Here is a 14,327-nt window from a genome sequence, read left to right on the forward strand (position 1 = left end):
AGGGGGTTGTTTTATATTATCCTGCATTCGGAGGATCAGCCTACTGTTCCAGGCCTTGGGTCTTTCAGAGGTCCTTTAGCTGTAAAGACCTTTCTGCTTCACCTAATATTTGACTTAGGGTCCTTTCACACGGGATTTCCGCCTGGCGGACTCAGTTTTACTCAGTGGGGATCGATCGCCGTTCCCCGCTGAGCAGGCGGATGAGAGCTCCGTCTCTGCTTACTTTGCAGAGACGAAGCTGTCAGATCCCGCTCTCCTCTATGGGGAGATCGGATGAAAATGGGGTGACCTATCGGTCTCTTTGGGGTGGTCTCTCTCTTCCCCTGCTTTGGGGGGACTTTTTTCTAGGGTGTTCCCTATACCTGGTGCTCAAGTCTAATCCCACAGAACAGATGGTTGTTTCTTCACCAGGAGATCCACAGTGAGTCAGCTCCCTGACCTGGAGTCCATTGGAAATCACTTAGGTGTTGCTGGATCTTCACCTCTAGGAAGGTTGGAGAGTTCTCCCAGTTGCAGAGGAATGGGTGCAGGTGAATAAGAACATCACCTCCCCCATTCACAGAATGTGTTACTGCCTGTGAAAGCAATGCAAGGACTTTTGTCAGTGGAGGAGAGGACTGAAAGCGACAGGCACCAGTCAGGACCTTCTTTAATGTACATCTGTGTTAGACCTAAAGCAAATAACTCCCACAGTTCAGCGCTGCAATGAGGTCCGGGCATCACTGGAAAGATGACGTCTACAAGAACCATCAGCCTGCAGTACGCGGGACATTACACCTAAGTTATGCGAACGCAGATGTAACAAAAAAATAAAATAAAACTTCAGCTTTTAAATACAACATGGATTTTGCTTTTGTGATTTGACTCCCGTATTTGTTTAGTTCCAGGTTCCTAACTCTGTTGCTTGTATGGATCTTGGATCTATGTTGTGTATTTTGATGATAATTCTGCTGAGACGCTGGAAGTGGTAAGTCCCGAGCTGAATGCAGAATTATTTCCTATAATCATATGATTATTTATTTTGTGGAAGCTGCTGGGTAATTTAAAAGGTGGCTACTGTTTAAAAGCTATTGTTTTATCTAGCTTGTGGCTTTATTTTTACTGTAGACTGTTTTGTATTTGAAATTTGGTGTTGCTTTTAGATATGTGAGTGAGGTATTTGGTAACTAAGGACAGTTAAAGTGGTTGTAAACCCTTAGATATATCCAGTGAAGTGACTGGCCTCAGGTGATACACAGAGATTAAACAAATCCTCCTACATACGTTGCACTTGTTTATCTGCAGTCTTCTCTTCTCTACCTTCCTTCAAATTTCGGAATATTTAAAGCTTGTCTGAGAGTTCAGAGAAAAAGGGGGCGCAGTGCGGAAGTTACACTCTTTCATAATACTAAGTGCCCTGTATATGTGCCTTAATAAAAATAGGCTGTTCTATACCTGATTTCCTAGCCGTGCTCATGTGACCGGCCGTCTCTCCCCTCTCCTGATCTGACAGCTAGAGGGAGAGGAGCCAAGAATTCCCCACCGACGTCAGTCTGGAGGAGGAGAGAGCTGGCCAGTCACGTAAGCGGTGCTAGGAAATCAGGTAATAGGGCACATATACAGGGCACTTAGTAATTACTATGCAATCCCCTGTCTTTCATAATACTAAGTTATTTCGGGAGGGGGAGGGGGAGGGGCCCTGACACAGCTGACAGGCAGGGAGGGGAGGGGGAAGGAGGACACCGGAGAGCTGGAGTTAACTGTGGATGATGAAGGCACGTAGACTGACCAGGGTGTCAGGACTCAGCAGCCATGATACACCGTGGTCAGTTTACGGGGGTGCAGGGGCAGAACCAAGCAGGATCAGCCAGGTATTTCAGGTGATAGAGGGGACCAAATTACAAGCGCAGTGCTGTTATTCATGCTTTAAAGCAGCAGGATCCATTTTTATTTTATTTTTAGGGTAACAGACACTTTAACATGGTGAAAAAGAAAAAAAAAACTTGTAAAAGAAACCCATCATGACAGATACATGGAGCTAACAATTGCTGAGCTGTTCGTAAAATTCTAGCTGTCTGGTTGTTCCCCTCTGCTTCCACACATTTGTTGATCCAGAAAAATTAGAAAGTAAGCCATAAGCTAAGGGGAGGAAACTGTATATATATATATATATATATAGCTTCTGCGGGTGAGAACTGCATGTAAGATAACAGCTCTGTGTGGGGACGCAGATGTTGCCGGTGTTCTGTCAGATTTCCCTACCCCATCAGATTTCCCTACCTATGTCATTTCCGGTTGAGATCAGCTGTGGAATTGGTCATGGACCAGCTGTAGCCGCGTCACACATATTACTGCGCATGCGCAGAATAGGTAGGGAATTTTGATAATATCGTAAGAGGTGAGGCACAAGTCCTACTGCGCATGAGCACCAACGGGTCGAGCAGCAGGATCTCTTATAACAAACATTCATCCGATCTCCATGGCCCACACTGCGCTGACCCGATACTGCGCCGAGCCGACACTGCACAGACCCGACAAGCCCCACACTGCGCCGACCCGACAATGAGACAGTTGGCGTGCGCATGTGGGTAGGGAATAGGATTGTCCCATTGTCGACTCGGTGCATGGAGATCGGATGTATGTTTGTTAGAAGAGAAGCCGCAGCCCGATCCGTTGGTGCGCATGCGCCTGCTCATGCGCAGCATGACTTTTGCTTCACCGCTTACGATTATATCAAAATTCCCTACCTATTCTGCGCATGTGCAGTAGGACGTGTGACGCGGCTACAGCTGGTCCATGACGAAATGATTTAGGTAGGGAAATCTGGGGTAGGGTTTTTCTGACAGAACACCGGCTATTAGATTTTCAGATTTGTTCAGGCCTATGTTATGTATTTGTGTTGGTTTCCTATATTAAATCAGAACTCGGGTATGTACTGTCCATTGAGGGGCTAAAGTACTAGGATCTACCTCATAGTTTGTACTGTTAAGCCCCATTTTAAAATTCCTACCACCGCCATCGTACAGTGGTAATGGGTAAGGCTGAGTGCCGATGTTATCCACTAGTTGGAGTATTAAAGCAGAATTCCAGCTTTTCCTCCCCAAAACAACAAATGCATTGTGCATGGAAATTGATCACAATCCCACCTTGGGCAGATGGTTGTATTTTTTCCACCAGTTTTCCTTTTGGTTAATGACTGATTGTCCTCCCCATTGTTAGTTGAGGTTCCTCTTTCTCTCAAGTTGCATTTTCCACTTGTTGGTGATTACGTGTCCTGGTCTGTAGCACCAGGTTAACCCTCAAATTCTTTCTGTGTTTGTGGAATTTTTTATATTTATTTTATTTCAGGTACTTGTATAGTGACATTACTTTAGGCAGCGATTGACATATACATTGTACATTCACATCAGTCCCTGCCCTCAAGGAGCTTACAATCTAAGGTCCCTAACTCACATTCATACTTGGTTTCAACCTTTCTTAATCTAGCCTTTATTCAGGAGTTGACCTCTTGGTAAGATTTCCACATCCCTTGGAGCTCTCAGAGGCTGTTGGCCACCCCTCAGATGAACTTCTTTTGGACTTCCCAAATGTATTGGAACTACCTCTGTGCCTTCACAATCTCAGGCTTGACTTGCAGCTTTCAGGGTTCAAGTTGCTCTTGCAGCACATTGGAGCAATAAATGACCAAGTTTCTTTTTGCTGGCAATACCCATCTGTCTGTAATCAGTCTCACACCTGTTTAGGAACCCTTTTCTAGTAAAGCCATCATCACTATCTGCATCTTGGCTCAGTGGCAGACTTATCACAGAGCATAATGACATCCTAAGAGGGAGGTGTGGAAAGCTTATGACCTCTGAGATGAGCCACCAGAATCTTTGAACCCAAAAATGTATAGATGAATCCAGATCCTGCACTATTCCCTCACAGCAGATGGAAGACCTTCTGGAAAAGCCCCATTACACATAGTTTAAGAAGTATGAATGCAGTGTTTGAATTTAAAAAAACAAAACGCTTTAGTTCTTCTTTAAGGTATTGTGTTTATATGTATGTATGTATGTGTGTGTGTATATATATATATATATATATATATATATATATATATATATATATATATATATATATAATATGGAAATGGTTTAGTGCAAAAAAGCTTTATGCATTTAAATTGTCTTTTTGGTATTAAATGATAAAGTGCAAAGCATGTAAGGTAGCATTTGCACAGGCAACTAAAAGCGCACTGCAAATTACAGTGACAATAATCTGTCTTGTTGCAGTGAGCTTGCTTCACCTGAGGACATTCTGAAATCTCTGGGGAAAATCCTGGAAGGCGTTCTGCAGGCTGATGAACGACAGGTGGAGAAAACAAAAGCCAGAGTCTTTTCTGCCCTGATCTCTGTGCTAGAAATGAAGCAGCTGAAAGGTAAGCTGTATGCTTTGTTTCAGTTTCAATATGTTTATTATATACAACCATAAGAAAGAAGTTGGTCATCCTTAAAAAATGGGCCTAAATAGTAGTCCTGCAACGCTGGTGGGACATTTTAAAATGATGATTTGTGGTATTCCCCCATTCCAAAACAAAAATATTGGCAATAAATAACAGAAATCACAATCTATGTCATACGATGGGGTACTATTTTTATCATCAAGAAGGCTGAAGGCCAATCCCAACTGCCACCACACTGTTCTGAAGCAGTAGTTTAAGGCTAAGTTCACATGTGGGCGTTTTGGGGGCGTTTTTCTGCTCTAGGATCAGCTCTCAAAACGCCCAACAAGACAAATCCTATTCATTTCAATGGCCCCTGTTCACATCTGAGCGTTTTGACACCGTGAGCAAAACGCCCAACGCTCAAAAAAGTACTTGAGCTTTTTTTTGGGCAGATTACAGGCGTTTTCCTTGGTCTCCAGTAAATCTAAAAACGCCTGCAAAAACGCCTGTAATAGCAACGCCAAGATGTGAACGGAGCCTTAGGCTCCGTTCACATCTAGGCATTTTTGGGGAGTTTTTCTGCTCTAGGATCAGCTCTCAAAACGCCCAACAAGACAAATCCTATTCATTTCAATGGCCCCTGTTCACATCTGAGCGTTTTGACGCAGTTTACAAAACGCCCAACGCTCAAAAAGGTACATGAGCTTCTTTTTGGGCAGATTACAGGCGTTTTCCATTGGTTTCTATTCAATCAAAAAACGCCTGCACAAAAAACGCCTGTAAATCGCGGTAAAAATCGCGGTGAAAAACGCTACGCTCAGGTGTGAATGTAGCCTTAAAGTAATGGATCAAGGGATTCACAAATGTTCTCAAACCTTGAGTAGGTGTCTTTTTAGAATGCTAACCACCTTTTCATTGATCATTGTCTATGTCAATTTACGTTTCATCACTACTAGTTCTCTTACTGGGCTTTTCCAAATGGTTGCTATTGCAATTTTGGCCGCCAGGAACATAAAGAATATTGGGGTTTGAGTGTGTCTGGGAATCCCTTAAATGAGTTAATTAGGAGGGGCAACCTTGGGATTTTTAGCAATATTTATTATGGTCACCGAGTAGATTAAAATGTGTGTACTCATCCAAAATCGCCAGACCTTGGCACATGTCCACCAGGTATGGTACATTGTTCCCAACTGCCCACACCCCTGAAAGCAAAGTAAACAGGACTCCGGCCATGGAGGACATCACAGCTCTGCTTCCCATGTCCTTTGATTGTATATATGAAATATCGTGCCTACCCTTAAAGTGTGAAAATTGGGGTAATTTTGCAGTCAATTTAAGTGTGTGCTTAAATAGAAATGTGGTATAGTGAGGCGCTATTACCCTTACTGAGTGATGGTTGTTGTATAAATCTTTTTGTAAAAAACCCAGAGGTGAAAAAACAATTTCCAGTTATAAAGCGCAATCGTGCCTTTACCAAGTGCAATCAATATTTCTCTTACGTCCTCCGACAGTCGCCGCCTCTTCATATTCGTCACATATGGGGGTATTAGACTTTGCTCCGAAGGAGTAGCTAGGCAACAGAATATGTTAACATTAAAGCTTTTAACATATCCCACCCTCAAGGGGTGGTCCCCTCAGTCAATACCCTCCTACTTCCTGCAACCATATCTCAGTTTTAATGTCTAGCTTGTCAGGAGTGGCTGGCTCTCTCTGTGCTGGGGCTTTCTGCCCCAGACTCTTTCTTCTTTTTAAAATTTTGTTTGAGTTTTCTCTCTACCTTTACTTAGCTGTTATTTTTGTCAGCGTTAGTTAGTTCTTCTGATGAAGAGGATCATGCGGACTGGGTCTCGGGCTGATCCCCCTGGTCGCAGGTCGTGGGTCAGTGGCTTCCCAGCCTGCCATCGAGCGTTCAGCCAGGTAACGCTCCTGGCACAGTGAACGACCCATCCCTGTTCGGTGCAGGGATGATTGGTGAGGTGGCTACCTCACTGGACGCTGTGCGGTTTCTTAACCCCCATTTTGTGCGTCTTGAATGCGACTCTCCCTGCCTCATGTGCAGCGGCTTGTTCGCCTGTGCGGGTCCCCCACGCCATGTGAGGTAAGTGTATTTATGTGGGGACCTGTCTGTCTGGGGGGGTGCCAGTCTGGGACTGTGTAACCTGCCTCTATTCACACTGCTTGTCTCCCTATCTCTCGGCTGCATGCTGTGGGCTGCAGGGGGGGGGGGGGGGGGGGGAGCTGTGTGACACTGTGTGTGTCAGCCTGGTCAGTGTGTGAAGCTGTGTGCTGTGGGGCATGTTTTTTTGGCATGTTTGGGCATATACAGCGATCGCTGCGGCGATCTGACATGTATTCTGATACTGGAATGTAATGTGTGTTTTAATGCACTGTGGAGCGGCGGTTTCGGCGCCAAACGGCGCCATTTTGCCTACACTCGCTCCGGCCGCATGTTTTACATGCATGGCGGCCATTTTCTTGTAGCCTCCATAGGCTTACATAGAGCGCCCTGGCAGCATCACTTCCTCTTTCCAGGAACACCGATCGAGGCAGCAGCAGCGGCGAGGGTCTCCTCAGGTTTTATCCTTCTGTTCTTGCTATCCATTGCCTGTGTTCAGTTTGCATATTCCCTGTGGGGGTCTTATTGTGCTTGAGTGTGGTGCGGTGGGCTGCGCTTGCCGCGCTTGCTTAAAAGGGGCAGATAACCCTTTGTTGTCTGGCATTACAGGGGCAATGGATTCTCAGGAGGGCAAATTTCCTACAGCCTTGGTGGAAAGCCAGGGGACCGCTGTTTCCCCCCCAGGGGGGGATTTAGCCACTATTGTGGCTGGCCTTGCTGCTCAGGTGCAGATGCTGGTGGCTGCTCAATCTACTAAAAGGCCCAGAGTTGCTCTTTCCTCTGATTCTGAGGGTGAAGGTGATGGGGCTGTTATGGCGGGGGCCTCCTTATCGGGGTCCCGCTCCTCTCTTGATCTAGTGGGGTCCGAGGTGGAGGCTGAAGTTGAGGGGGTTGATAATTCTCCCCCTGGCTCGCCTGAAGAGCTTGCAATCATGGATGAGTTGATTGCTTCCATAAAGCAAACGCTGCGTTTACAGGATGAAGTGTGTCCCCCCGCCGCCTTGGCGGCTTATGGGACGCAGAGAAAACGCAGGACGCCGCAGGTTTTTCCCTGCAATGATGATTTTCAGCGCGCTGTTAAGGAACAATGGCGCAATCTGCGCAAACCTTTTGCGGTACCAAGTAGATTCAAGCTGCGTTATCCTTTTTCGCCTTCCACTGATGAAAGGTGGTGTGTGCCTCCCCCAGTGGATCACGCAATTGCGGTTTTAAACAAAGCCACTGCGATTCCTGCAGAGGATTCCCCTGTGTTCCGTGATGCCACGGATAGGAGACTGGAGTCTCTTGCCCGTCATACTTATTCTGTTACGGGTTCTATGCTTAAGGCTCTGTTTGCTTCTCTCATGGCGGCCCAGGCGATCGCAAGTTGGACGCAGATGCTTAGGCGCGTCCTAGTGGCCGATTCGGCCTCGCCGGCGACCCTGGATATGGTGGATCAAATCCACCAGGGTGTCATGTATCTGTGTGATGCGGACCTGGACCTGGTTCCGTTGGCTGCACGTGTGCACAGCGTGGCGGTGTTGTCTCGCCGCCTGGTTTGGTTAAAATGTTGGTCGGTGGACCAATCTTCACGTAAGACCTTAGCCAATCTACCTTATGATGGGTCTCGCCTTTTTGGGGAGTCCCTGGATGTGTTGATTAAGGGGATCACCGGGGGTAAGAGCACTCTCTTGCCCCATTTCCCCAAGGCTAAGGGAGCTTCTGGGAAGAAGCATGCTAATTTTCGGCCCCCTCAGGGGTCCTTTCGTGCCTTTCGGCCGCACTACAAGGGCAAGCCGTTCAAAGGTCAAGGCTCTCAGAGGAAGCCCTGGTCTGGTAAACAGAAGTCCGGCCAATCCGGATCTGCAGCCCATAACAGTTCGGCCTGAAGGGGCGCCCTCACCCAGTTTTGGGGTGGGGGGACGCTTGCTCGGTTTTCTTCAGCCCTGGTTGGCCCGTGTGCGGGACAGATGGGTTCAGGAAATCGTTCGATCTGGTTACAAGATCGAGTTTCTCTCTCGGCCGGAGAGCAGATTTTTTCCCTCAAATCTTCAACTGTCTCCAGAGCGTTTGCGGGACCTGCACCTGGCGGTGCGGGACCTGAGGGCTCAGGGAGTGGTGGTTCCGGTGCCTCATCGGGACAGATTTCGGGGGTTTTATTCCAATCTGTTCACCGTGCCCAGAAAGGAGGGCAAGGTTCGTCCAATTCTGGACTTGAAGGCTCTGAACCGCTCTGTGCGGGTTCGCAACTTCCGCATGGAATCCCTGCGGTCGGTGGTGGCTGCCCTGGTTCCGGGGGAATTCATGGCCTCCATCGATTTGAAGGATGCGTATCTTCACATCCCCATTTTCGAGGGTCACCAGAGGTTCCTTCGATTTGCCATTGCGGAGGATCACTACCAGTTCGTGGCGTTGCCTTTTGGTCTCGCCTCGGCTCCGCGGGTCTTCACCAAGGTGCTTACACCGGTTCTGGCGTTATTGAGGGCCCAGGGCGTTTCTGTCCTGGGGTATCTGGACGACATTCTGGTTCGGTCTGCGACCAGCCAGGGTCTGGAGAAGGACCTGTCTGTCACGATGCAAACTCTGCAGGAGTTTGGTTGGACGATAAATTTTCCAAAGTCGACACTGAGTCCGTCGGTTCGTCTTCCCTACCTGGGAATGATTCTGGACTCGGTGCAGGCGAAGGTCTTCCTGCCGGAAGACAAACTCGGAACTCTCCAGGAGGAAGTCAGGTCCCTCAGGGACGTTCCGCACTCGTCTCTGCGGACGTGCATGAGATGTCTGGGATTGATGGTCTCGGCCTTCGAAGCGATTCCCTTCGCCCAGTTTCACACGCGGGGTCTCCAAGCGGAGATCCTGTCCAGGTGGGACGGGCGACCTCAATCTCTGGATCTTCAAATCTCGTTGAGTCATCGCACCAGAGGAAACCTTCTGTGGTGGCTCCAGTCCCCGTTGGTGTCCGGGGGCAAGTCGTTTCGTCCTGTCTCGTGGACGGTGATCACCACGGATGCCAGCCTGTCGGGCTGGGGTGGTGTTCTGGGCGTTCTGTCCGCCCAGGGGACTTGGTCGGAGGGGGAGTCTTCCCTTCCGATCAACATTCTGGAATTGCGTGCGATAAGTCTCTGTCTTCATCGCTGGACGGACCGGCTGCAGGGCTGCCCGGTTCGGGTGCAGACGGACAATGCCACGGCGGTGGCCTACATCAACCACCAAGGGGGCACCAGGAGTGCCCGAGCGGCTCGAGAAGTGGCCGACATTCTGTCTTGGGCCGAGACTCATGTCCCGGCAATAACGGCGGTTCACATTCCGGGGGTGGAGAACTGGCAGGCGGACTATCTGAGTCGCCAGACCCTGGATCAGGGGGAATGGTCTCTCCACCCGGCTGTCTTCCAGATGTTGTGCGCAAAGTGGGGTCTTCCAGATGTGGACCTGTTCGCGTCTCGTCTCAACAACAAGGTGAGAAGGTTCGTGGCAAGGACGCGCGACCCTCGGGCAGACGCGTTGGACGCGTTAGTGGCCCCGTGGCATCAGTACAGGCTGATGTACGCGTTTCCACCGATTCAGTTGCTGTCCAGGTTCCTTCGCAGGTTACACTCGGAACGCAGCACGGTGATTCTTGTGGCACCGGACTGGCCTCGCCGGTCCTGGTACGCAGACCTCGTGAATCTGGCGGTCGACGCCCCTCTTCGAGACGATCTACTGTCTCAAGGACCGATTTACCATCCTGCTTTACAGTCGCTGGCTTTGACGGCCTGGCTGTTGAGACCGAGGTCCTGAAGGAGAAGGGTCTCTCTCCAGAGGTCGTTCATACTTTGATCAACGCGAGGAAGTCTTCCTCGGGGAAGGTTTATTACCGTACTTGGAAGGCCTATTTTGCCTGGTGTGAGTCCAGGGGGTTTTCACCCCTCACGTACTCGGTTTCCCGTGTGCTGTCTTTCCTTCAGACGGGTGTTGATCAGCGTTTGGCGCTGGCTACGATTAAGGGTCAGGTGTCTGCGCTGGCCGTTCTGTTTCAACGTCCCGTGGCTTCCAACTCCTTGGTTGGCACCTTTGTTCAGGGTGTGCGGCATCTGCTTCCCCCTAGGAGGGATCCTCTGCCCCCTTGGGACTTGAATCTCGTTCTATCTGTGTTACAACGTGCTCCTTTTGAACAGATCAGGGAGATCTCGTTGTCTATGTTGTCCAAAAAGGTCGCCATTTTGGTGGCGATCACTTCGGCTCGCAGAGTGTCGGAGCTGGCGGCTTTGTCCTGCAAGTCTCCGTACCTGGTTGTTCATTTGGATAAGGTGGTCTTGCGACCTAATCCTTCTTTTCTTCCGAAACGAGTTTCGGAATTCCATCTTAATGAGGATATTGTCTTGCCTTCGCTGTGCGCGAAGCCTAAACATCCAAAGGAGGTGAGATTGCATTCTCTGGATGTTGTTCGGGCGATAAGGGTTTACCTTAAATCGACTGAGTCTTTTCGAAAGACGGACTCCTTGTTTGTTCTTCCAGAGGGTCCTCGGAAGGGCATGGCGGCTTCGGCCTCTACCATCGCCAAATGGATCAGGCAGACCATTGAACAGGCCTATGCTTTGCAGGGGAAGGTTCCTCCTGTACCTGTGAAGGCGCACTCTACTAGATCTTTGAGTACGTCTTGGGCCTGTCGTCATGGGGCTTCTGTAGCCCAGGTGTGTAAGGCGGCGACTTGGTCGACCGTGCACACTTTCACAAATTCTACAAAGTAGATGTTCAGGCATCGGCGGATGCTTCCTTTGGCCGCAAGGTTCTTAGTGCGGCTGTTCCCTAGGGTCCCTTGTTGGGGACTCCTGGCTGTTGGGATAAGTTTTGTATCCCCTGGTTTTTTGTCTTTTCCTGGGTTGTTGCTCCTGTTGAGCACTTGTTTTTTACTGTTGCCCAGCTGGTTTCCTTCCTTTGGTAAGGTTCCTTTCTTTGATGCGGAGACTGCGTTGCCTTTTCGGCGCGGATGCGTTTCCCACCCCTCATGTTTGCACTGCTTTGGGACGTCCCCATATGTGACGAATATGAAGAGGCGGCGACTGTCGGAGGACGTAAGAGAAAACGGAATTTTTGTAAAATCTTACCTGTAAAATTCCTTTCTCTGAGTCCTCCGACAGTCGCCGCCCCCGCCCCTCTTTTGGGGTTTGGTTGTATACTCTACTGCTATTCCACTAAAACTGAGATATGGTTGCAGGAAGTAGGAGGGTATTGACTGAGGGGACCACCCCTTGAGGGTGGGATATGTTAAAAGCTTTAATGTTAACATATTCTGTTGCCTAGCTACTCCTTCGGAGCAAAGTCTAATACCCCCATATGTGACGAATATGAAGAGGCGGCGACTGTCGGAGGACTCAGAGAAAGGAATTTTACAGGTAAGATTTTACAAAAATTCCGTTTTTTGCTATATCTTGTGTTGGATGCAGTATACCACTACTATCCAGTGTAGACACAAGTTTGGTTTATGTTTGACTCTGAATATAAAAATGATATAAATTATTTTTCAAGTGCAATCAAACAAATGTGCAAACCAATGCTAGATGTGCAACAACGCATAAATATACATCAAAACAATTTTTCCATCATAAATGTTATAAGATAGAGCAAAAATATTGATTGCACTTGGTAAAGGCACGATTGCACCATCACTCAGTAAGGGTAATAGCGCCTCACTATACCACATGTCCTTTGATTGACTTGGGAAACCGGAGCACTGAACTCCAGCCCTGCATCTGCTCCACCCCTTGTCTAAAGGAAGATGGCCGTACTGGTGGGAAGAGCTGCTGCTGAGAACTCAACTCGTCTTCGAGCAAGTGCCTCTGACAGTAAGGTGATGCACATGCGTAACAGGGCTAGGCATTTTGGGTCTAGGAATGGGCTCGGGTGTGTTCGGGATCCCACCTGCCCGATCCCCAAGGAAGCCAACAGTGCACATGGCTAATCGCAGGCAGTGAGACATTTCCCGGTCTGCAGCTGCACAGATTGGGACATGTCTCACTGCTTGTGATTAGCCATTTGCAGTGTTGGCTTCCTGGCAGGATTGGGCAGGTGGGATCCTGAACACGCCGAGCCCATCTCTGTTAGTGACAGTTCTATGAGGGAGATGCCGGGAGCGCGCTCTGAGGAGAGGAAGTTCCTGTGCAGCAAAACAAGCAGGGCAGAAGAACTAGATAAATGGTCTAGATATACATTTTTTTTTTTTCCAAAAGGAAAGAAAAGTTTTGGCTTTATGTGAAGCATGCAGGGTGGATTTGATTTAAATCAAGTCGATTTAAATCATTAGTAAAAAGGCTTGATTTAAATCAACTCGAGTTTATAGTTCATCATTTTTAGAGAGCATTGGCACCCCCTACAAAGAAAATGATTAATATTTGCACTTTTCATTAGTTGACAAGATATGCTAGTTGAAAAATCTTCTCCATTTAAAACACTTCAAATTCTATCAGATTCCTGGTCCCCCTGCTTGTGCTGTGGTTCCTTTGTCCAGAAGCTCTGTCCTTTGCAGGAAACAGTAGTGACAAAGTGGCTGGCGGATGAAACCACATCAATTGGGGGGGACCAGGAAGTCTAATATACCTGAAGGCCTGTGAAATAGACTCTGAAATTGCCAACTGCCTTCTAAAATTACATGTGGATTGGCTGTCATTACTTTGAGTCACTGACCTGGGAAAATCTTGTGATATGTGTATATTATGTGCTGTATTGAAGTTAGTATCTGACCAGCAGCCTCACAGTCTCTATATAATGTGTACGCAGCCAGCAAGATTCCTCAGTATGAGCAACTAGTGCTGAGCGTCTGTGAGAATCTACAGGATGACGTGGTTATTCTGGTCAGTCAGACACGGCCTGAAGTGACAAGTGTTGATGGAGGGGAGGATAAAGACAGCATGGAAACTGAAGATATGCCTCGAGCAAAGCATAAAGACCTGCCTGATGGGGTAAGAGTCTAATAGTTCTAGTATATATGCTGGATAATTGTAACATTAGTACACTTTGCAGCAGGTGTCAAACTAAAAATTTGATGGTGAATGTATTAACTTGTAGGACCAAGAAGATAAAAGCCAAGCTCCTTGCAAATGAATTGAATAGACTTGGGGGGGGAAAAAATACCTCTGACAGCAGGGCAACAAACCAGGATAGTGAAAAGAAGTAGAGAAGTTCAGTTCTATGGTCAAAGGATAAAAAATTGTACTGCTGCTGCCTCCATTCAAACAACTACTAAAGTAGATTGGCACTTTTCCACTGCAAGTACCGGCTCGGCTCCACTCGGCACTGCTTGGCCCAGCTCGGCTCAGTTTGCTTTTCCACTGCGTGGTACGAGTCGGCACCTTTCAGCACTGTATAGGCTCTACTCGGCTCGGTTTGCTCTTCCACTAAAGTAGTAAGTGGGTGGGATTACAACTATTCTCTGACCAATCAGTGACTAGTAGTGACAAACAATCAAGGCTGCATGCAAAGGATTGTGGGATATGGTATAAGTACGGCTCTCTTGGAACCCCAACCGAGGTGGTACTGTTTAAGCGAGCCATACCATGTAGTGGAAAAGCGCCCGCTGTACCAAACCGAACCGTTCTAACCCGTACCTGTAGTGGAAAAGCGCCGCTGTACTAAACCGTACCGAACTGTTGTAACCCGTACCATGCAGTAGTTCTTCTATTTGATTGCACTACATTGGCCAGCCTTTGCTCCCCCCATGCATCAATAAGCCATGGCAAACCATGACCCTGTCACCGCTTCACCAGGTTTCCTTCCTTAGACCATACAAAGATGGCAACCCTCTGTGTTCAGCGAATGGGCCCGTGCTTAGTTTAATAGGATTAAAAATAGGGG

The 14,327-nt window shown here is 48.1% G+C and overlaps 1 protein-coding gene across 2 annotated transcripts in view; it reads left to right on the forward strand.

Annotated features, from left to right (window-relative positions):
* Positions 1 to 14,327, forward strand: part of NUP188 (nucleoporin 188) — a 152,020-nt gene that overhangs the window by 106,547 nt on the left and 31,146 nt on the right. For both annotated transcript variants that reach the window (XM_082263034.1, XM_082263035.1), the window contains exons 32-34: positions 882 to 967; positions 4,254 to 4,399; positions 13,254 to 13,435. In XM_082263034.1, coding sequence (XP_082119160.1) covers positions 882 to 967; positions 4,254 to 4,399; positions 13,254 to 13,435 — 414 coding nt within the window. The remainder of the gene's footprint in view (positions 1 to 881; positions 968 to 4,253; positions 4,400 to 13,253; positions 13,436 to 14,327) is intronic.

This window comes from Pelophylax lessonae, assembly GCF_965119305.1.
Source record: "Pelophylax lessonae genome assembly, chromosome: 7".
NCBI classification, from domain to species: Eukaryota; Metazoa; Chordata; class Amphibia; order Anura; family Ranidae; genus Pelophylax; species Pelophylax lessonae.